This window comes from Papio anubis, chromosome 20 (genome assembly GCF_008728515.1).
Source record: "Papio anubis isolate 15944 chromosome 20, Panubis1.0, whole genome shotgun sequence".
Taxonomy (NCBI): Eukaryota; Metazoa; Chordata; class Mammalia; order Primates; family Cercopithecidae; genus Papio; species Papio anubis.
Window position 1 is genome coordinate 19329022 of NC_044995.1, and position 24432 is coordinate 19353453.

The 24432-nt window shown below is 41.7% G+C and overlaps 1 protein-coding gene across 1 annotated transcript; it reads left to right on the forward strand.

Moving 5' to 3' along the window:
• On the forward strand, positions 1-24235 carry LOC101004664 (zinc finger protein 585A). Its single transcript, XM_003915420.5, is given in 12 exon segments — positions 1-481; positions 3958-4173; positions 19748-19874; positions 20145-20237; positions 22220-22935; positions 22938-23064; positions 23067-23084; positions 23087-23497; positions 23500-23823; positions 23826-23914; positions 23916-23987; positions 23990-24235. Coding segments are annotated over 11 exon segments (2295 nt in total). The 5' UTR covers positions 1-481; positions 3958-4101.
• The last annotated feature ends 197 nt before the right edge of the window (positions 24236-24432 follow it).

Sequence of the window (24432 nt, forward strand, 5' to 3'; positions counted from 1 at the left end):
ATCCTCAGTGTCCTGTATTCAGAAGGGTAACTTAGCTTTTCTAAATACAACATACAGCGCCAGACCCACATTTCCAGTAACTTTCTCCTCCAGAGTAGAAGCCTAGTCAGACAAGGGTCACAATCCAGCGTCCTATGTAACTATACCTGCCTCGCTCTAGGAAACCCTGCCGGCGGCCAATTCCTCTGTTCTACGGAACGGATATGCTTCCAAGATGGCGGCCCACACGAATAAATACCACAAAGGCGCGGCCATGTTCTCTGCCGTACAGCGCCACATTACGGAAACTGTGCGCTGTGTCTGCGCCCTGTTCACTGTTCGCTAAAATTGGCTTCTAAGTTTATTCAGAGCATGCGCCATATCAACAGCCTACAAAGGGGAGGTGCTAGAAGTCGGACCGGAAGTGGAAGCGGTCCTCCAAGGCTTTTTTGCCGCTGGTGTCAGGAGTATTTTCATATCCCAATACCGAGAAATCTTTGAGGTGATTTTGGTTGGTCACGACTGGGGTTTCTGTGGAGCCAGTAATAGGGGGTTTCGAGGTTGCCTGTGGAGTTAGAGATTGTTTTGAGGGTTCGGTGATGGGGTTCTGTGGCGTCCGTTGTTGATTGTGACGGATTTCTCGGGTCATTGATGGGGCTCTTGGAGATGAGTGATAGAGGTTTGGAGGTCAGTGATGGGAGTCTGTGGTCAGTGACAGAGCCTGTAGGGTCAGCTATGGTGATCGGTGAGGACTGTAATCAGCTTGCTTTCTAACCTGAGTTGAACGTTCAGCGTTTTAATTTTCAGTCTTCTTTAATATAAAAATTCTCAAGTTTTGGTGAATCTTTGTATAAAAAATTGTTCAAATCTAAGTGTTTTTTTTTCTTTGATCCATGAGTTATTTAGAAGTTCCTTGTTTGTTTTAAGTAATGTCTGTTTAATGCTCAAATTGAAAAGTTGCCTTATGACCTAGTTCGTGGACAGTTTTCATGAATGTCACATCTATTACATAAAAACGGTGTACTATGTTCTCTGATTGTATTGTTATAGATATTAATTAAGCATATATTAAAAAAATCTGTCTCCTCACATTAGAGGAAGGTAAAGTAGTCACTCTGGAAAGGTTCTTTGTCCATTTGTCCTTCCTTCTTTTTCTGCTTTATATATGTGAAATTATATTATTAGGAACAATTGTGTGCACTTTATTTGTTTATTTATTTATTTATTTTTGAGACGGAGTCTCGCTCTGTCACCCAGGCTGGAGTGCGATGGACGGATCTCTGCTCACTGCAAGCTCCGCCTTCCGGGTTTACGCCATTCTCCTGGCTCAGCCTCCCGAGTAGCTGGGACTACAGGCGCTCGCCACCTCGCCCGGCTAGTTTTTTGTATTTTTTAGTAGAGACGGGGTTTCACCGTGTTAGCCAGGATGGACTCGATCTCCTGACCTTGTGATCCGCCCGTCTCGGCCTCCCAAAGTGCTGGGATTACAGGCTTGAGCCACCGCGCCCGGCTATTTATTTATTTATTTATTTAGAGATGGAGTCTCGCTCTGTCGCCCAGGTTGGAGTGCAGTGGCGCGATCTCAGCTCACTGCAACCTCCGCCTAGTGGGTTCAAGCGATTCTCCTGCCTCAGCCTCCAGAGTAGCTGGGATTACAGGCGTGTGCCACCATGCCCAGCTAATTTTTTGTATTTTTTAGCAGAGACGGGGATTCACCATTTTGGCCAGGCTAGTCTCAAACTCCTGACCTCAAGTGATCCACCTGCCTCGGCCTCCCAGAGTGCTAGGATTAGGGGCATGAGCCACCGTGCCCGGCCTATGTGCATTTTTAATACGTTATAGATATGACTAAGTAGCTCAAAATATAACAATTCAAGCTCTACCAACAATTTATAAAATAACTCATTTTCCCAAATGCTTTTCCAGCAATGGATATTGTTGCATTTTAAAAGTTTTTAAAATTTTGAGAGAAAATTATATCTAATTGCTCTGATGCATTTTCCATTTACTAAAGTTGGCATCTTTTTGGTTAATTGCCATTTGTTTCCTTTTCTGTGAATTTTCATATCTTTTGTCCTACTTTTTTTTTTGTGGTATATTTTAACATAAAATTAGGAAATATCATCTAATCAAAAGTATCTGATTTTTCTGCTATAGCGTCTGTGTTTCCTCTTATGTGTAATAAGATCCCTCCCAGCCCACCACAGTGTTATACACATATATACTTCTAAAATTTATTTCAATAATCTTTGGGATTTCACAAATACACGTAATTAAGTGATCAGTCCTGCTGGCATTTGCTTACAGTGAATAGTGTGTGATGGAGATCTAGTTTGTTTTTTTCCAGGTGGCCAGCCAGTTATATCACTGCCATTTATGCAATGAATGTCTTATGCACACTCATTTGAATACCACTTTTGTCACATATATAGATCAATATTGTCTGGTATATTTATTGTTTTTATTACATTGTTTTTATATTGTTTTAATATCTGATAATGCATGGTAATCGCTAATATGTATTGTATGATTTTTGTGTGCCAGGGAGGTGTTGAGCACTTTACAAGTATTATCTCATTTAATTTTTGTAACTTTGAGATCAGCATTTTCATCCTTTTGAGACGGAGTCTCGCTCTGTCGCCCAGGCTGGAGTGCAGTGGCGCGATCTCGGCTCACTGCAAGCTCCGCCTCCCGGGTTCACGCCATTCTCCTGCCTCAGCCTCCCGAGTAGCTGGGACTACAGGCGCCCGCTACCTCGCCCGGCTAATTTTTTTGTATTTTTTTTTAGTAGAGACGGGGTTTCACCATGTTAGCCAGGATGGTCTCGATCTCCTGACCTCGTGATCCACCCGTCTCGGCCTCCCAAAGTGCTGGGATTACAGGCTTGAGCCACCGCGCCCGGCCTTTCATCCTCATTTCTGAAATTAAAAGTGAAGAAATGGCTGGGCACGGTGGCTCATGCCTGTATTCTCAGCACTTTGGGAGGCCGCAGTGAGTGGATCATGAGGTCAGGAGATCGAGACCATCCTGGCCAACATGGTGAAACCTCATCTTTACCAAAATTTAGCTGGGTGTGGTGGCACATGCCTGTAATCCCAGCTACTCGGGAGGCTGAGGCAGGAGAATTGCTTGAACCTGGGAGGCGGAGGTTGTAGTGAGCCGAGATGGCACCACTGCACTCCAGCCTGGCAACAGAGAGAGACTCCGTCTCAAAAAAGAGTGAAGAAACTTCTGTTCTCATAGGTGAAAAGTGGTAGAGCTGCAGTTCAAAAAATCTGCAGTGATGTTACTCCATCTCTCGTGACTTTTCCCATATTTCACTGTAACTAATACCTATCACAGATTTTGTTAAATTTTATGTTCTCCACAGCGCTGCTTCTCAAAGTGTGGTCCCTGTAGTGACAGCATCAGCGTTTCTTGGGCACCGGTTAGAAATGAAACTTCTTGGCCGGGCGCGGTGGCTCAAGCCTGTAATCCCAGCACTTTGGGAGGCCGAGACGGGTGGATCACGAGGTCAGGAGATCAAGACCATCCTGGCTAACCCGGTGAAACCCCGTCTCTATTAAGAAATACAAAAAACTAGCCGGGCGAGGTGGCAGCGCCTGTAGTCCCAGCTACTCGGGAGGCTGAGGCCGGAGAATGGCGTGAACCCGGGAGGCGGAGCTTGCAGTGAGCTGAGATCCGGCCACTGCACTCCAGCCTGGGAGACAGAGCGAGACTCCGTCTCAAAAAAAAAAAAAAAAAAAGAAATGAAACTTCTTGGGTTCTACTTTTGACCTACTGAATCAGAAACTGTGGAGTAGGGCTGAGAATTTTTAACTGTGTTTCATTTAACAGGTCCTCCAGGTAACTTGAATGCGTACCTGTTTGAGAACCACTGCTTTGGTTTTTAGCTCAGGGACCTGCACCTTGATGTATCCAGGAAGTGCTTATGTGGTGAATATTAAATGACTGACTATGGGAACATTGTCATTCCAGATTTCTGGGTGTCTCTGGGGAGCTCCTGGGCCAGATCTTCCTCCAGACTCCAGCCTACCTCTTCAGAGCAGCTCTGCTTGAGTTCACAGATGACTGCCAAGCTTCACACACCCTAGAGAAAAAGGGTTGAGACCCAGTGTGGCCATGCCAGCTAATTGGACCTCATCTCAGAAATCTTCAGCCCTGGCTCCAGAGGATCATGGCAGCTCCTGTGAGGTGAGGAAGAGGAGTCCCAGGGGGTGGAAATTCAATCCAGGAGTAGAAAGCTCTGATCTGTCACTAGAACCTCATGACTGAGGGAGGCAGCTGGGCCACAGGAAGCAGCTGGACTCTAAGACCTGCTGCTCCTGAAACAAATCTTGATCTCCCTGTTGAGAATGAGCAACACGTGGGTAATGTCTTCACCTCTGGAGGCCACCTGTGTGACAGTGGAGAGGTGCATTGTCAAGAAAAACTGTTGTTTATTTTGTCATCACACTACATTGATCTTTGGGCTGTGGATAGATTTTCCTGGTTAGAAGTCACTTTTCTGTGGGATTTTCAAAGTATTTATCTGTTTCTTCCTAAACTGTCTCCTCAAACACAAATATTTTCTTTTTCTTTTTTTTTTTAATATCTGTTTTTTGGATATTGGTTCTCCATTTTTTTTCCCCTCTACTGTTTTCTGTTTCTTTGCTGCTCTCTTTTTCAGGAAGCTTTGTCACATTTACCTTCCAGCTCTTCTTTTGAGTTTCTCATTACCAGTATCAACATTTTAATTCAACGTTTTAATTTTTAATAACTGTAATTTATTTTCTAAATATTCTTTTTGATTAGCATCTTGTTCTTATTTCATGAGTATAATTTTATTTCTTATACCTCTGGAGATATTGTGATAGTGTATTAGGAAAGTTTAGTTTTTTGAATAGGGAACATATACACTTAGTTCAAAAATATTGTTGGTAAAATGGGAAGAATAGTAAAAAATAAAAATTAAAAGCCATTAGAAATATATTTAAAGGCAACACACCCTGAAAAGTGTTATAGGAGGCTGGGCGCAGTGGCTCACACCTGTAATCCCAGCACTTTGGGAGGCCGAGGTGGGCGGATCATGAGGTCAGGAGATCGAGACCATCCTGGCTAATGCGGTGAAACCCCATCTCTACTAAAAAATACAAAAAACTAGCCGGGCAAGGAGGCGGGCGCCTGTAGTCCCAGCTACTCAGGAGGCTGAGGCAGGACAATCGCGTGAACCTGGGAGGCGGAGCTTGCAGTGAGCTGAGATCCGGCCACTGCACTCCAGCCTGGGCAACAGAGCAAGACTCCATCTCAAAAAAAAAAAAAAAAGAAAGTGTTATAGGAAACAAATTCAGGGGAAACATGAATCTGTGGTTGACCCACCTCCGTTCCCCACCTACCCCCATGTTTCTCAACATAGAGGACCAGGTTTATTCTTTTTATTTGATTGCTTAGTTTTGTAAACAAGTAAAACCAGCTACACATTTTTTTCTATTTCACAAAAGGTGCCATAGTAGACTAAATTTTCACACATTGCTTTTTAAATATTTGTTTGGTAAAATACAGATTATATGATGAACTATGTAGCAGTAGACATTGTTATGCCTTTCTGTTGCATGTATAGGTCATAGTAGAATTTCATTTCAGGGTTTTAGTCACAGATAATAAGAATCTTAGCTGAATTTCACTGAACCTGTACTTCTGTTCTTTTTGGGAAATTTTATGATTGGGTATCTTAATCATTTTTATCTAGAAGATATCTAGAAGATACGAAGGGTAGATTGAAGCAAAAGTTGTAATTGGTAAAGGTATAATTGGCAGTCACTTTTCTTAGGCAGAGTAAGGAGACTTTTACTTTTGTGGTTTGAAGAAGATTTGATTTTTGCCTGTGCTCAAGTACAATGACAGAGTGTTCTTGATTTTGTCTTCTACCATGGTGGTTAGAGATTGGTCTTGTTTGCTGTTGGTGTTCCAAGAGATTTTTTTTTTTTTTTGAGACGGAGTCTTGCTCTGTCGCCCAGGCTGGAGTGCAGTGGCCGGATCTCAGCTCACTGCAAGCTCCCCCTCCCGGGTTCACGCCATTCTTCTGCCTCAGCCTCCCGAGCAGCTGGGACTACAGGCGCCCGCCACCTCGCCCGGCTAGTTTTTTTGTATTTTTTAGTAGAGACGGGGTTTCACCGGGTTAGCCAGGATGGTCTCGATCTCCTGACCTTGTGATCCGCCCGTCTCGGCCTCCCAAAGTGCTGGGATTACAGGCTTTAGCCACCGCGCCCGGCCCCAAGAGATTATTTTTGTGTAGCGCCATGGAGAACACCATGAGTTAGCTGGCCCCTGCCAGGCTAGCTTCTAGCAAAACTGAGGTTTAACTGATAGTGCCAGGCTAACTCTCATCGGTCAGGGGCTGCTTTTATCCTCATTTAAAAATAAAGGAATGAGCCAAAAGAAAGCTAGGGATGCAATTTAGGAATAGGTCAAAAGGAATGAGGAATTTAAGGTAAAAATCACTTAAAGTGATGAAGAGGATGGTTCATATTTACAAAAGGAATAATATACAAATAAAAGTTATCAAAGTAATAATGTATCTTAAGTTACATTAAGTAAAAATGAACAGAAATCATTAAATATACTATTGGCCATTTTAGTACACTACTCTAAAGGCAGACAAATAGAAATCATCATACTGATTGTTTTCTTTCTTTCTTTTTTTTTTTTTTTTCTTTTGATGGAGTCTTGCTCTGTTGCCAGGCTGGAGTGCAGTGGCGCAATCTCAGCTCACTGCAACCTACGCCTCCCAGGTTCAAGCGATACCCCTGCCTCAGCCTCCCAAGTACCTGGGACTACAGGCGTGCACCACCATGCCCAGCTAATTTTTTGTATTTTAGTAGAGATGGGGTTTCACTGTTTTAGCCAGGATGGTCTCCATCTCCTGACCTCATGATCCACGCACCTCGGCCTCCCAAAGTGCTGGGATTACAGTTATGAGCCACCATGCCTGACCTTGATTCTGTTTTCTAAGAGCATTAAATTAGAAATAAAAAGTAAGGCCTGGGGCAGTGGCTCACGCCTGTAACTCCAGCACTTCAGGAAGCCGAGGTGGGTGGATCACGAGGTCAGGAGTTTGAGACCGGCCTGGCCAACATGGTGAAACTCATCTCTACTAAAGGTACAAAAAATTATCCGGGTATGGTTCCATGCACCAGTAATCCCAGCTACTTGGGAGGCTGAGGCTGAGAATTACTTGAACCTGGGAGGTGGAGGTTGTAGTGAGCTGAGATTGAGCCTTTGCACTCCAGGCTGGGCGACAGGGCAAGACTCCATCTCAAAAATAAATAAAAATAAAAATAAAAAGTAAAAGGTTCTTACACAACAATGTGAATGTACTTCATGCCACTAAACTGGTCACTTAAAAATATTAAAATGGCAACTTTTATGTTATGTGTATTTTTACCACAATTAAAAAACATCTGGGGCCAGACGCAGTGGTTCATGCCTATAATCCCAGCACTTTGGGAGGCCGAGGTGGGCGAATCATGAGGTCAGGAGTTCCAGACCAGCCTGGCCAACATGGTGAAACCCCGTCTCTACTAAAAATACAAAAAATTAGCTGGGTATGTGGCGGGCGCCTGTAATCCCAGCTACTCGGGAGGCTGAGGCAGGAGAATTGAACCCAGGAGGCAGAGGTTGCAGTGAGCCGAGATTGTGCCACTGCACTCCAGCCCAGGCGACAGAGTGAGACCCCGTGTCAAAAAACAAATGAACAAACAAACAAAAAAATGAAAAAAAAAAAAAGCCATTTGGATAAAGTAGTGCATTTTAAAGTTTGTGTGGTAAGCTGGGTGTGGTGGCTCATGCCTGTAATCCCAGCACTTTGGGAGGCTGAAGTGGGTGAATTGCTTGAGCTCATGAGTTCGAGACCAGCCTGGGCAGCATGGTAAACCCCGTCTCTACAAAATACAAAAATTAGCCAAGTGTGGTGGTGCAGGCCTGTAGTCCCAGCTACTTGGGAGGCTGACATGGGAGGATCGATTGAGCCTGGGAGGTGGAGATTGCAGTGAGCTAAGATCATGCCGCTGTACTCCAGTCTAGGTGACACAGTGAGACCCTGTCTTATAAATAAATAAACTAAGTTTGTGTGCCAAGGCTAACCTGTGGATAGAGGGGAAAAACTATAGATTTAATTGCTTCTTTTCGGAATCCTGGACGTTTGGAAAAAAAAAAAAAAACCTAAGGTATGAGTTTGACAGAAACACAAGTTGCTTTTATGTGTTAACAATCAAGAAAAAGGAGTAAATATCTAAATAATCAAAGACTGGGTGGCTGGGCACAGTGGCTCACACCTGTAATCCCAGCACTTTGGGAGGCCAAGGTGGGTGGATCATGAGGTCAGGAGACCGAGACCATCCTAGCCAACATGGTGAAACTCCGTCTCTACTACAAAAATTAGCCAGGTGTGGTGGTGCACGCCTGTAGTCCCAGCTACTCAGGAGGCTGAGGCAGGAGGCTCTCTTGAACCCAGGAGGCAGAGATTGTAGTGAGCCGAGATCACTCCCCTACACTCCAACCTGGGCGACACAGCAAGAGCGAGACTCCATCTCAAAAAAAAAAAAAAGACTGGGCCAGCATGGTGGCTCACACTTTGGGAGGCTGAGGTGGGTGGATCTCTTGAGGCCAAGAGTTCGAGACCAGCCTAGCCAACATGGCGAAACCCCATCTCTACTAAAAATATAAAAATTAGTGGGGTATACCGCAGTGCAGGTCTGTAATCCCACGTACTTGGGAGGCTGAGGCAGGAGAATCACTTGAATCTGGGAGGCGGAGGTTGTAGTGAGCCGAGATCTTACCACTGCATTCCAGCCTGGAAGACAGAGTTAGACTAAAAAAAAAAAAGAATGTAACAAAACAGGAGGAACAGTTACTTCCATATCTAAGATTCAGACAATCATAAATGAATATTATATAAAGTCATGCCAAAAATATGAAAGTATAAACAAAAGGATAAAAGTTTACAAAAAGTAGATATAATTGGTAGGAATAAATGGTTCAAAGTCCTTGAAGAAATTAAAATGTTGATTCAGCATTTCCAACACAGTAAAAAATAATGGAAAGGTCATGCGTTTTTACAGTTGGTTATTATGCTGAAGTTTTGGGTAAAGAATAATATCTAAAATTATTCTCAACCTTGCTTTTGGTTTTTGTTTTATTTTGTTTACAGTGTTAACCTTGATGCCTGAAAGAACTGGAAATTATGAAGATAGATTCAGAAGTCAAATATGTTAACTAACTGCATTGAAGAGTAGAAGAAAACAATAGCCTTGTAGGTTTTTACTGGGACTAGTGAAACAACTGCTATTTTCTCAGCAACCCACTCCAAAGTCAAAGTCAGAACTAAAATTGTAAAATATCTCAAAAACAATAAAAATGCTATCTATATATCAGAAGCTCTGGTATACAGCAAAACTGTACTAAAATAATTTAGCAAAATAATTTATCTCATGCAAATGAATAAAAAAATCTAAATGAAAAAGATGAATTTCTTTTTTCTTTTTTCTTTTTTTTTTTTGAGAGGTAGTCTTGCTCTGTAGTCAGGCTAGAGTGCAGTGAGGCGATCTTGGCTCACTGCAACCTCCGCCTCCTGGGTTCAAGCAATTCTCCTGCCTCAGCCTCCCAAGTAGCTGGGGCCAAAGGCGCGCACCACCATGCCCAGCTAATTTTTTTTTTTGAGACTGAGTCTCGCTCTGTCGCCGAGGCTGGAGTGCAGTGGCAGGATCTTAGCTCACTGCAAGTTCTGCCTCCTGGGTTCACGCCATTCTCCTGCCTCAGCCACCCAAGTAGCTGGGACTACAGGCGCCCACCACTGCACTTGGCTAATGTTTTGTATTTTTAGTAGAGACGGGGTTTCACCATGTTAGCCAGGATGGTCTCGATCTGCTGACCTCGAGATCCACCCACCTCGGCCTCCCAAAGTGCTGGGATTACAGGCGTGAGCCACCGCGCCAGGTTTGTTTTTTGTAATTTTTTTTAGTAGAGATGGGGTTTCACCATGTTGGCCAGGATGGTCTCGACTTCAACCTCATGATCCACCTGCCTAGGCCTCCCAAAGTGCTGGGATTACAGATGTGAGCTACCGCGCCTGGCTGAAAAGGATGAATTTCTAGAACATTACCCCACCAAATCTTTAATTACCATTTACCACATTTTACTTCTAGGTTTTAAGATTTTCATTTTTTAACTTTACTTTTGGCCAGGTGTGGTGGCTCACGCTTGTAATTCCAGTGCTTTGGGAGACTGAGGCGGGAGGATTGCTTGAGCCCATGAGTTTGAGACCAGCCTGCACAACATAGTGAGACCCTGTCTCTACAACTAAAACCAAAATTAACTGAGTGTGGTGGCAGGGCGCCTGTGATCCCTGCTACTTGGGAGGCTGAGATTGGAGGACTGTGTGAGCCTGTCAAGGCTGCAGTGAGCCACGACATTGCCACTACATCCAGCCTAGATGACAGTGAGACCCTGTCTTGAAAACAAAAACAAAAAACTTTACTTTTAATAAGATTAGGATTGCAGCACTGGAGAAATTTACTTTTAGAGAGATTATTACGGGTATTTTTTTGTTTGTTTTTTGTTTTGTTTTGGGATTGTTGCATAGGCACTTGAAAAAAATTTGATAGCTTATCAATAAGATATATAGCTATGAGGTTTTTATAGTAGTACTCATTTTTTTCTACTTTGTCTCATGGAGCTGAGAGAAATTATTTAAAGTTTCCCACCACAAATGTATTTCTTTCTATATTTTCCTATAGGTTTTTTCTTTTCTTTTTCTTTTTCTTTTTTTTTTTTGAGATGGAGTCTTGCTCTGTTGCCCAGGCTGGAGTGCAGTGGTGCAATCTCGGCTCACTGCAAGCTCCGCCTCCCGGGTTCACACCATTCTCCTGCCTCAGCCTCCCGAGTAGCTGGGACTACAGGCGCCTGCCACGAGGCCGGCTAATTTTTGTGTTTTTAGTAGAGACGGAGTTTCACTGTGGTAGCCAGGATGGTTTTATCTCCTGATGTCGTGATCCGCCCGCCTCGGCCTCCCAAAGTGCTGGGATTACAGGAGTGAACCACCATGCCCGGCCTTTTTCCTATAGTTTTTGTTTATAAATTTTGATGCTATGTAGTTTGGTGCACTGATAGTAAATACAGCATCTGAAACTCATTTCACATTGTGTCCTTGTTTAATATTTTTTCCCCTACAATTCAGCCCTATCTAATATTAAGGTGGAGGCTCTTATTTCTTTTCTGTTGGCAATTCCAGATATGCCTTTGGTCATCTTTTTAATGTCATCCTTTGGAGTTCTTGTGCTTTTTTTTTTTTTGGAAAGATGCATTTTATGTCATGCTTCTGATGTTGCTATTTTATAAATCTTTCACTATATACTCTATATTTGTGCTTTGTTTCTGTGTGTCTTCCATGTAATTTGGAGTGTTTGGATTCCTTTTTGTTTTTTTTGGTGTGTGTCATCTTTATAACTTTAACTTCTTGAACTAAATATTCGAATCTACTCTTTAAAACAGTATTTATTAAATTTGTACTGTGAATAATGATAACAGTTCTATAGTGCCACTTCAAGTATTCTTTTGTTCATTGGATATTTTTATTAAACTCCTTTTATTTTTTTTTCTATTTTTCTTTAAAAAAAACTTTATTTCCATCTCATGTTGCTTACTTGTCTTAATCTGCTCTTTGCCACCTTTTGTTTTTGCAGGGTCTTTTCATTTTTTTTCAGGGAGACTTTTATTTTTGTGTTGCATTTTTTTTTTTCTTACTGAGTTCTGTTCATTTGTTTTTCAGAAATTTATATCACTATATTCTTAGTCTGTTTTTCCATAAGTAGTTAATTGTTTTAGTGAATTCCTTGAATTCATGGAGGATATGATTTCTTCTCTTGTATGTCAATTTATTTCTAGTGTATTCCTCCTAATCTCCTCTCTTGTTTTTTTTACTCATAGCATCTTTGTACGTCAGATGTTTATTATCTTTGAATGAGGAGATTTCTTCCTGACAAACTGTTTGTGTAAGATCATTTGGTGAGGTGTCAAAACTCCATTCCAGCCTAACATGACATTGTCTTGATTCCCCATTACATTTTTTGATGACATGAGTTTTGGGGTCTGGGGGTTCAGTGTGTGTAGGGTATGAATATGCAAGTGTATGATGAAGAGAAAATTAGAGCATGCATATTCATTTCAGGTATATAGGAAACTTTTTGTTTTAACTTTTAAGTGTATACGTACAAGGGCAGGTTTGTTACATAGGTTAACTTGTATCATGGGGGTTTGTTGTATTGACTTTCATCATCCAGGTATTAAGCCTAGTACCCATTAGTTATTTTTTCTGATCCTTTTCCTCCTTTCACCCTCCATCTTCCAAAAGGCCCCAGTGTGTGTTGTTCCCCTCTTTGTGTCCATGTGTTCTCATCCACTCTCACTTATAAGTGAGAACATGTGGTATTTGGTTTCTGTTCCTGCGTTAGTTTGCTAAGGATTATCACCTCCAGCTCCATCCACGTTCCTGCAAAATACATGATCTCATTCTCTTTTATGGCTGCGTAGTATTCCATGGTGTATTATACACCACATTTTCTTTATCCAGTTTATCACTGATGGGCATTTAGGTTGATTCCATGTCTTTGCTGTTGTGAATACTGCTGCAGAGAGCATGTGTGGGTATGTGTCTTTATAATACAATGATTTATATTCCTTTGGGTATATACCCAGTGACAGGATTGCTGGGTCAAATGGTATTTCTGTCTTTAGGTCTTTGAGGAGTCACCACACTGTCTTCCACAAGGCCTGAACTAATTTACACTCCCACCAACAGTGTATAAGCCTTCCTTTTAATAAATGGAGATGTTCTAAGCCTCATAAACGAATCAACACACATCACAAAGAAACAAATTGTGATCTATGAACACAATTAAATGAATAAATTTAAAAAGTAGCTTTTAAGAATCATACTTTTAGGTTGGGTGTGGTGGCTAATGCCTGTAATCCCATCACTTTGGGAGGCCCAGATGGGTGGATGACCTGAGGTCAGGAGTTCAAGACCAGCCTTGCCAACATGGTGAAACCCCATCTCAACTAAAAAGAGAAAAATTAGCCAGGCATAGTGGCTGGTGCCTGTAGTCCCAGCTACTCTGGAGGTTGAGGCAGGAGAATCGCTTGAACCTGGAGGCAGGGGTTGCAGTGAGCCGAGATTGCGCCACTGCACTGCCGCCTGTGTGACAGAGCGAGACTCCGTCTCAAAAAAAAAAAAACTTTCAGATATTAATGATCACAAGTATCTTTAATACATTTCTCTCTCCAAGTTCTTCCTGCGTGCTCATGCCCTCTCCTGAATTCAGAGACCTGCTCATACATACGACTTTTTCTTTCTTAGAAAAAAGTGAGCCAGAGAAAAAATGTTATTAAGAAAGTCAAAAGGAAGATATTTATATTGAATGTTCATGAAGCGAAAGTGGATAATCGTAAAGGTTTTTATCTTTGTCATCTTCACATTGAGCAGATGGAGGAGTAGGAGGAAAAGGAAGGTTTGGTTTTGCAGGCTCAGGTGGCAGACGTGGAAGAGGTGGAGAAGGTGGAAGGGGAGGCAGGAGAGGCATGCACACTGTGTAACTTTTATTGAAAAAAATTCATGTGTCTGTGGGCTTACACAGTTCAAACCTGTGTTGTTTCAGGGTCAATTACAATTTATATTCTCTCTCATCAATTGTGCAATGAGTCTCTGATCTTCCAGTCTTGTCTATTCCCAAATGTTATATATGTTTTGAAAATAATCTTTCTTTAAGTAATATATATATTTCAATTTTTTATTTTGAAATTATTATAGATACATAAGGAGTTAGAAAATACAGTACAAAGAGTTCTCCCATAAATTCCAGTTTATTGTGGTACATGATACTTTTTACTGATTCTTGAATTCAATTTGCTGACATTTTGTTGGGAATGTTTGCATTTAAATTCATGAGAGATATGTAGTTTGTGTGTGTGTGTGTGTGTGTGTGGTTTTTTTTGTTGTTGTTGTTGTTACTGTGTTTGTCTGATTTTGACATTGGAGTGATACCAGACTTAAGAATATTAGTTTGGGGCTGGGCACGGTGGCTCATGCCTATAATCTCAGCACTTCGGGAGGCCGAGGCAGGCGGATCACGAGGTCAGGAGATTGAGACCATCCTGGCTAACATGGTGAAACCCCATCTCTACTACAAATACAAAAAATTAGCTGGGTGTGGTGGTGGGCGCCTGTAGTCCCAGCTACTCCGGAGGCTGAGGCAGGAGAATGGCCTGAACCTGGGAGGCGGAACTTGCAGTGAACTGAGTTCGCACCACTGCACTCCAGCCTGGGTGACAGAGCAAGACTCCGTCTTAAAAAAATAAAAACAAACAAAAAAACATATATATATACACACACACACACACACACACACATATATATATTAGTTTGGAAGTGTTCCTTCTCTTTTCTGGAAGAGATTATGTAAAAATGACACATTCTTCTTTATAAGTTCGATAAATTCTCTGGTAAAAGCTGGGTATGGTGGCATGTGCCTGTAGACTCAGCTACTCAGGAGGCTGAGGCAGGAGGATCGCTTGAGCCCAGGAGTTCGAGGCTGCAGTGAGCTATGGTCACACCACTGCTCTTCAGCCTGGATGACAGAGCAAGATCGTGTCTCAAAATAAATAAATAAATAAAATTAAAAAGAATTAAAAAAAGAAGAATTATCTGGCAAAACTATCTGGCTTAGAGATTTCTTTTTCAGGAACTTTTAAATTATAAATTTAACTTAATGTAATGGTTATAAGATGTTCATCTTATCCATTTTCAAAGGTTTGAGTTTTGGTAGTTTGTGATGTTTGAGGAATTGGCTTATTTTTTCTAAGTTATTGGATTTATTAGCTTGGAGTGTTTATTTTTCTCATTGTATTTTGTTTTATTTATTTATTTATTTAGTTAGTTAGTTATTTAGTTAGTTTTTTGAGACGGAGTCTCTGTGTCGCCCAGGCTGGAGTGCAGTGGCGCGACCTCGGCTCACTGCAAGCTCTGCCTCCCAGGTTCACGCCATTCTCCTGCCTTAGCCTCCCCAGTAACTGGGACTACAGGCATCCGCCATCACACCTGGCTAATTATTTGTATTTTTTTTTTAGTAGAGATGGGGTTTCACTGTGTTAGCCAGGATGGTCTCCATCTCCTGACCTTGTGATCCACCCACCTCGGCCTCCCAAAGTGCTGGGATTACAGACTTGAGCCACTACACCCGGCCTTCTCATTGTATTTTAAATGGTTGCTACATCTATAAAGATATTTACTGTTTTATTACTAATATTGATGTCTTTTTATCTTTGCCGGTCTGGTTGACTAATAGACCAATCAATGAATTTGTCGATTTTATTATTTTGTTCTCTAATAACTGTTTTGTGTTACAATGATTTTTCTATCTTTTGTTTTCAGTTTTATTGATTTCTACTTTTTATTATTTAGTTCCTTCTGCTTGCTTTTGAGCTCTTTTGCTCTTCTTTTTCTAGTTTATTAATTATTTATTTATTTTTGAGACAGGGTCTGGCTCTGGTGCCCAGGTTGGAGTGCAGTGGCGCCGTCTTGGCTCACTGCATCCTCTGCCCTCCCAGGCTCAAGTAATTCTCCTGCCTCAGCCTCCCAAATAGCTGGGACCACAAGCGCGCACTACTACACCTGGCTAATTTTTGTATTATTGATCGACATGGGGTTTTGCCATGTTTCCCAGGCTGATCTCGAACTCCTGGGCTCAAGCAATCCTCCCGCTTCGACCTCCCAAAGTGTTGGGATTACAGGAGTGAGCCACCATGCCTGGCCTCTTTTTCTAGTTTTTGGAGGTAGAAGCATACATTATTGATTTGTAGCTTTTTCCCTTTCTAATGTAATCCTTTAATACTATAAATTTCCCTCTCAGCCTTGCTTTGCCTGCATCCCACAGATTTTGATAGGTTGTGTTTTTACTGTCTATACATAGAACTCTATGTATTTTAAATATTATTTTGGTGATGTCTTCTTTGACCTGTGGGTCATTAAAGAAGAGTGCTATTAATTTTCAAATATTTTGTGGGTTTTCAAGGTTGTTTTTATTTATTATTTATTCATTTGCTTGGCGATTTTCTCTGTTTTGTTTCTGGTATTAATTTTTGTTTGATTCCCTTGTGGAACATACTTTGTATTGTTTTAATTCTTATAAACTTGTTGAGGTTTATTTCACAGCCTAGGATATGGTTTATCATGCTCACTTTTCTATGGGTGCTTGAAAAGAATGTGCATTCTACTGTTGTTTGTTGCAGCTGCCTTTTCTATAACCTTGATGATGTCCTGTCTAGTATTTTGATAAATTGCTAAGGTGAGGGAGGGATATTCAAGTCTCTAGTATACTTTCTTTAAATGTATATAGCTCCATGTGGTAATAGACATTCCTTTAATTGTGCAATTCCAAGTTAGATTTTTTTAATTTGGAGGATCATGTATTTTGTTTTCAATAAGCATTTTGTTATGAAAAAATTAAATATATGCAAAAGTAAAGATAATAGTATAAAGATTCCTTTCACTGATTGTCCCTGTCACCCAGTTTCAGTCGTTATCAACATTCTGCCCTTTTTTTTTTTTTGAGTTGGAGTCTTGCTCTGCTGCCCAGGCTGGAGTGCAGTGGCACGACCTCAGCTTACTGTAATCTCCACCTCCTGGGTTCAAGTGATTCTTGTGCCTCAGCCTCCTGGGTTCAAGTGATTCTCGTGCCTCAGCCTCCTGGGTAGCTGGGATTACAGGTGTTTGCCACCATACCTAGCTAATTTTTGTATTTTTTGGTAGAGATGAGGTTTCTCCAACAGGCTGGTCTCAAACCCCTGACCTCAAGCAATCCACTTGCCTTGGCCTCCCAAAGTGCTGGGACTACAGGCATGAGCCCCCACACCTGGCCCATTCTGCCATTCTTACTTCATCTGAAACCACCTCCCATTCAGCAGCTAGATTATTTTAAAGCAAATCTAAAAAAAACATGTTTCGTCTAAAAATGCCTTGATACATGTCTCAAAGAGATATGAATTCCTTTTTTCTTTTTTCTTTAGCATAACCAGGAAGCTAATGTCACACAACAAAATAACAGTAATTCCTTGATACCATCTAATACCCACCATTTGCATTTCTCTAAATTGTCATAAATATGTTTTTAAGATTGGTTCATTTTAATTAGGAGCGAAAGTCCACAAGTCGCATTCAGTTAGTATGGCTCTTAAGTCTCTATTAATAAAGAAAATATTCCCTTCCATGTCCATTCTCTTGTAATTAATGTTTTGAAGAAGTGGGTCATTTGCTACCTTCTGAATTTAGCTGATGTCTTGGTCTTCATATTGTTCAGTATGTTTCACTCTCCTTCCCACTCCTGTGAATGGCTTGTTAGATCTGGAGGCTTGGTGAGATAGGGGTTTGGATTTTATTTTTTGGCAAGAATACTTCATACGTAGTGTAATGAAATTAATTACTATGCCATGTCAGCAGGCCCACGAGAGCTGGTTCGTGGATGCAGATGTTACTAGCTGATCTGTCCATTGTACACTTCCCTCAGCCTTTCAACTGAAACATTCCAACAGCCATTAATGATTATTGGCCCCGTTATTTCATTAGTAGTTTTACATGGTGGTATTTTAATTTTATCCTAACTTCTTTATTTATTAGCTAGAATCATTCTATAAAGAACTTTTCCAGCCAGGCAAAGTAGTTCACGTCTGTAATCCCAGCACTTTGGGAGGCCGAGGCAGGTAGATCATGAGGTCAGGAGATCGAGACCATCCTGGCCAGCATGGTGAAACCCTGTCTCTATTAAAAATACAAAAATTAGCCCGGTGTGGTGGCAGGTGCCTGTAATCCCAGCTACTCGGGAGTCTGAGGCACAGAATTGCTTGAACCCAGGAGGTGGAGGTTGCAGTGAGCCGAGATCGCACCACCGCGCTCCAGCCTGGGTGACAGAGTGAGACTCTTGTCTGAAAAAATAAAAAAGAGCTTTTCCTCACCAACTGTTTGGTTATCCTGTAATACAGAACTTTAAAAAACATTTAGATATAAATCTGATTACCTTAATTACCATTACTGAAAGTAAAAATTCCATACTTTGACCAAACTGTTTTTCCTATACTGCTTTTCTGACACATCAGGCAGACTTCTCTCCGTTTATATAAACCTGTTTGCTGTTCCCTAAACTTGTAGTGTATTTTTCTATCTCTAGACCCTTTATTCTCGTCTTTTCTGGGCATTGTCCCCCTCACCCCATATTCTGGGTTACACTTTGTATCTTCCAAGTTAAATTCGTCAACTCTATGGAATGTAAACTTACTCCCTCATGTAACATGTACTTTTTGTTTCTTTGGGCCCTCAGTGTGTTCCACATAAGGCATCTGCTTTCCAATAGCTTAATGAATTTGTTATGTCTTCTTTTTTAAAAAACTTCATTTTTTAAAAATTTATTTGTTTATTTTCTAATTTATTTTCAAAGTCTTGTTTTTTTTTTTTTTTTGAGACAAGTCTTGCTTTGTCGCCCAGGCTAGAGTGCAGTGGCGCAATCTCAGCTCACTGCCAGCTCCACCTCCCGGGTTCAGGCCATTCTCCTGCCTCAGCCTCCCGAGTAGCTGGGACTACAGGCACCCGCCACCACGCCTGGCTAATTTTTTGTACTTTTAGTAGAGATGGGGTTTCACCGTGTTAGCCAGGATGGTCTCGATCTCTTGACCTTGTGATCCGCCCACCTCGGCCTCCCAAAGTGCTGGGATTACAGGCCTGAGCTACCGCACCCGGCCTATTTTCCACGTCTTTTAAGTTGCTAGAAGATTGGACACATTATTTCTGTGTTCCCAGGGCTAGCATAAGGGCTCGTCCTAAACTGATCAGAAAGTGTATCGCAGGTTATTCATCCAGTTGCTAGGAAACTAAAACATAGCTTAGAGATGGTCTGGATCTCCTGACCTCGTGATCCGCCCGTCTCGGCCTCCCAAAGTGCTGGGATTACAGGCTTGAGCCACCGCGCCCGGCATGGTCCTTTTAATTGTATGTCAGTTTTACCTAAGAAAGGTCAACAAGTTTTACACCCTAGTTCATGCTTTCCATTTTGAAGTATTAGGAGAGGCTGGGCGCGGTGGCTCATGCCTGTAATCCCAGCATTTTGGGAGGCTGAAGCGGGTGAATCGCCTGAGGTCAGCAGTTCAAGACCAGCCTGGCCAACATGGCAAAACCTGTGTCTACTATAAATTAAAAAATTAGCTGAGCGTGGTGGTGCATTCCAGTAATCCCAGCTACTCGGGAGGCTGAGGTAGGAGAATCGCTTGAACCTGGGAGGCAGAGGTTGCAGTGAGCCGACATCATGCCGTTGCATTCCAGCCTGGGCAACAGAGCGAGACTCTGTTTCAAGAAAAAAAGAAGTATTAGGAGGAAGTGTGGTGTCATCTGCAACTTACTTTGAAATGTACAAAGAAGCAAGATGGATAGATAAAAGAATGGCTTAGATGTATGATAAAGCAAGTAAAGTGTTAATAATGATAGATTCTAGGTGGTAGGTACACATTTCTTACTGTACAATTATTTTAAATTGTATGTTTGAAAATTTTCATAATAAAGTATTAGAGAAATGGGAGTGAGTTTTTAAAGAGAGAATGTAAATTTCAAACAACAAGAACCGTATTCCATATTCCTAAATATAGTCTCTCCAACCCCCTGAACTGACTATGCACATTGAACAGGAATGTGCCCTTACAGGGATCAGTGTCCTTCAGGGATGTAGCTATCGATTTCAGCAGAGAGGAATGGCGGCACCTGGACCCTTCTCAGAGAAATCTGTACCGGGATGTGATGCTGGAGACCTACAGCCACCTGCTCTCAGTGGGTAAGCACAGTCACCCCCCTTTCTGAAAGGAGGCCTCACTGAGAATGCTTCCATTCTCATTGATGAATGCTGTCTGCATCTTAAATAGGTGATGATTTTGTCCTTGATTTGTCTAGGATTCTTTATTTGTTTAGGGCACTCAGAATATTACCCTGAAAAGTTATGGTTACTTTTCTGAAGAAAAAATCTTCATCAAAGAATAAGAGTTTATTGGCTGGGCCCTGAAAAACAATTAGCTGGACCCAGACCTTTATCATTTCCCATGAACAGGGTATCAAGTTCCTGAAGCAGAGGTGGACATGTTGGAGCAAGGAAAGGAACCATGGGCACTGCAGGGTGAGAGGCCACGTCAAAGCTGCCCAGGTGAGTGAAGCGAGTGTGACTTGGGTAGATGGGTGATGGGAGGAAATCTCAGCTGTCTTGAGAAACACCAACACCCTTGGCATACTATTAAGATGCTTTTTCTGGAAAGTTCTGAATGTTTTTGTATTGCTTGATGCACCTTGGCCTCTCAGATCACTAAATGCATTCTCCCTGGATGACTTTTGTCATTTTTTTTTTTGTCACAGCTTCAGTCACAGCCTGGGCTGTATTGTCTAGTCTGGAGTGCAGTGGCATGATCTCAGCTCACTGCAGATTCCAACTACTGGGTTCAAGCAATTCTCGTGCCTCAGCTACCCAAGTAGATAGGATTACAGGTGTGTACCAGCCACCATGCCCAGCTAATTTTTGTATTTTTAGTAGAGGCAGGGTTTCACCATGTTGGCCAGGTTGGTCTCGAACACCTGACCTCAAGTGATCCACCCGCCTCGGCCTCCCAAAGTGCTGGGATTACAGGCATGAGCCACTGAGCCTGGCTGACCTTTGTCACTTCAGTGTTCTTCTTTGGCTTTGTGGATTCTGAATCATGTGCCAGTCTGCTTCATTTATTTAGGAGAATTAAGAGATCTTTCTTTCTTGGTTATACTCAGTTTCTTTAACATTCTTCTTTTCCCCTACATTCCCCATAGTCCTAGGGTTTTTCTTTTACCTTCAGACATTCACGGATCTGCTTTGTTTCAAAGTTACTCTGTGTCACACAATCCCACTACTGCTAGTCACCTTTATTTCTTTTCTTTTTTTCTTTTCTTTCTTTCCTTTTTTTTTTTTTTTTTTAACTTTGAGGTGCCTCAGAGCTTTCTGTCCAATCAGCCTCTCTTTTTGTTTTCTGCAGAGGAGTGGCCATGAAATTTCTTACTTCTTCCCAGTCCTTCATGCCTGGATAAGCTGATGACTTGGGGGTCACTGTTACTTAATCTTTGGGATTATCTTTCTGCTGTGTTTAACATGATTAATCGCCCTTCCTGACCTTTCTTCCTGATGGTGCTTGAGTGATTCCACATTGACCAGGGTTCGTTTTTGTTGTTGATTTTGATTGCTTTATTTTTATAGTTTACGTGATGAGGTTTGAGTTGAATCATAGGCCTCAGTTTAAGACACACTATCGTCATGAGTCTGGGTCAGGATTCTCTCTTATTTATTTTTTGATTTATTCCTTTTTCTGTTTCCCCCACACCCATTTTTCTGCCTGTCATAAGCCACTGTTTTATTTGATGGAAACATTTTTGATTTCATGCATGTTGTAAGTGAATTAAGAGTTTGGATCATTAGTTTATCTGAATGATGCTGTGGTATATATAGTGTTTTTTGCCTTACTTTTTCCACATCTGTCCATGGTGTTATCTGTTCATCTAGTTTATTTCCTCTAACTGCTGAATTGTTTTCCAGAATGTTTCCTATCAACACTATCACCACCTTCCTTTTCATGTTACTCACCGTCACCCTTTTCTCTGTGTTCAGCCTGGATGAGTCATTTGTACCATACCCCCTAGCCTCTGCTAGCTGCTCTTTGAACTGAAATCACCTGTTTCTCATTTGAGCAGAGGAGTTTAGGTTTCAGACCTTATAGCAGGGAATCTTTGAAGAGGTTTCTTTCCATACTGAAAGAAAAGGGCATGATGAAAGTAATGTGAGATTCTATTTTAGTCTAGAATAATTGTGACGATTGGTGACAAATAGAGAGCTATCAGTGGAGAAAATAAATATCAAAATGATGTTGCTTTCATCAAGAAAATATTGATAACAAGGAGGCATTATGACTATAAGGATAGTAGAAAAATAATTCATGTGAACTCAAACATCATTTCTCCTCCCAAAAGACCCCATCAATGTGGCTCATTTGGAAATAGTTTAAAGCATAATTTAGATTTATACAGTCATAATAAAAATAATGCTTCAAAGAATGTTAAAAAGATTACCAAATGATAAAATGTCTTCCTATACTAACCATGAGTGTATTCCAACAGGAGAGAAATTATGGGACCATAATCAGTGTAGAAAAATCCTCACTTATAAACAAGTATCCTCTCAACCACAAAAAGTTTATCCCGGGGAGAAACCTTATGAATGCGCTGAATTGGAAAAGATATTCACCCAGAAGTCACAGCTCAAAGTACACCTGAAAGTTCTTGCAGGAGAAAAGCTCTATGTATGCATTGAATGTGGGAAGGCTTTTGTACAGAAGCCAGAATTTATTATACACCAGAAAACCCATATGAGAGAGAAACCCTTTAAATGCAATGAATGTGGAAAATCCTTTTTTCAAGTGTCGTCTCTCTTCAGACATCAGAGAATTCATACCGGAGAGAAACTCTATGAATGCAGCCAATGTGGGAAAGGCTTCTCTTATAACTCAGATCTCAGTATACATGAGAAAATTCATACTGGAGAGAGACACCATGAATGCACTGACTGTGGCAAAGCGTTCACACAAAAGTCCACACTCAAGATGCATCAGAAAATCCACACAGGCGAGAGATCCTACATCTGTATTGAATGCGGACAGGCCTTCATCCAGAAGACTCATTTGATTGCACACCGAAGAATTCATACTGGTGAAAAACCATATGAGTGCAGTAACTGTGGCAAATCCTTCATTTCCAAGTCACAACTTCAGGTCCATCAACGCGTTCACACGAGAGTGAAGCCCTATATATGTACCGAATAATATAGGAAGGTCTTCCTGACAATAATTCCAACCTCATTCGCGCCAAGAAGAGGACAAAGTAGAGAAATCTTCTATATACTGAGTGTGGGAAGGCCCAGCTACCTACAGGTCAGGTTGATTATTCATCAGAAATTCACGCTGGAGCCGTGAATGCAGTGACTGTGGAAGCGCTTCCTCCAGAAGTCAGCACTCACAGTGCATCAGAGAATTCATACAGGAGAAAAATCATATGTATGCATGAAATGTGGACTGGCCTTCATTCAGAAGGCACATTTGATTGCACATCAAATAGTTCATACTGGAGAGAAACCTTATAAATGTGGTCACTGTGGGAAATTGTTTGCTTCAGTCACAACTCCATGTTCATAGAATGAATTCACAGGTGAAAAACCCTATATGTGCAATAAATGTATGGGAAGGCATTTGCAATGGTCAAATCTCATTACACATCAGAAAACTCATACAGGAGAAATCTTATATGGTACCGTGGAAGAGGCTTCCTTGGCTGGTCGGGCTTGATTGCATCAGAGAATCATGCTGGAGAAGCCTTGTAGATGCAGTACTTGTGGAAAAGCCTTCCTCAGAAGTCACACCTCAATATGCACCAGAAAATTCATACTGGAGAGAGACAGTATGAATGCCCACCTGCAGATAATGGGAAAGCCTTCAACCAGAGTAATGCTCATTGTTCATCAGAAAATTCCTTTTGGGAGAAACCCTATGTATGCACCGAGTGTGGAAGAGCTTTCCATCCATGATCAAACTTTATTACTCATCAAAGAATTCATACTGGAGAGAAGCCTTATGAATTCTAGAGTGACTGTGGGAGATCCCTTTACCTCAGTCTCAGCTCCTGTGAAGTGCATCAGCCAATTCCTGGAGAAAGCCTATGTGTGTGTACCCAGGTGGTAGAGCCTTTACAGTAGCAGAGTCAAATCTCAGCACCAGAAAGAGAAACTCATACGGAGAAAGCCCCTACATTTGTTCTGAATGTAGGAAGGGCACTAAACAAGAAGTCAAGAGTTGAGATTACACATCATAGAATTCATACTGGAAGAGAAACCATACAGAGTGCAGTGACTGTGGGAAGTCTTTCACTAAAAAATCACAGCTCCAAGTGCATCAGCGAATTCCACACGGAGAGAAGCCTTGTCTGTGTGTGTGCTGAGTGTGAGGAGGCACTACTGACAGGTCAAATTTAAATAGGCATCAGGCAAACACATGGAGACAGAGAAGCCACAAGTGTGGCATCTGTAGGAAAGGCTTTGTTCAGAAATCAGTGTTCAGTGTCCATCAGGCAGAAAGCCATGCTTGAGAGAAACAGTGTGGGAAAGCCCCACTGGGGAACGGTCTGATTGTACACTGTTGCATGCATGCAGCAGAAAAATATGTATATTGGCCAGCAACCACATCAAGAATGTCACACACTTGGCTGTTCTGGGAAAGGGCCCCTGAAGAAGGCACTACAGATAGGCAGGGACCCTTCACCACATTGTCACCATCCCAATGTCG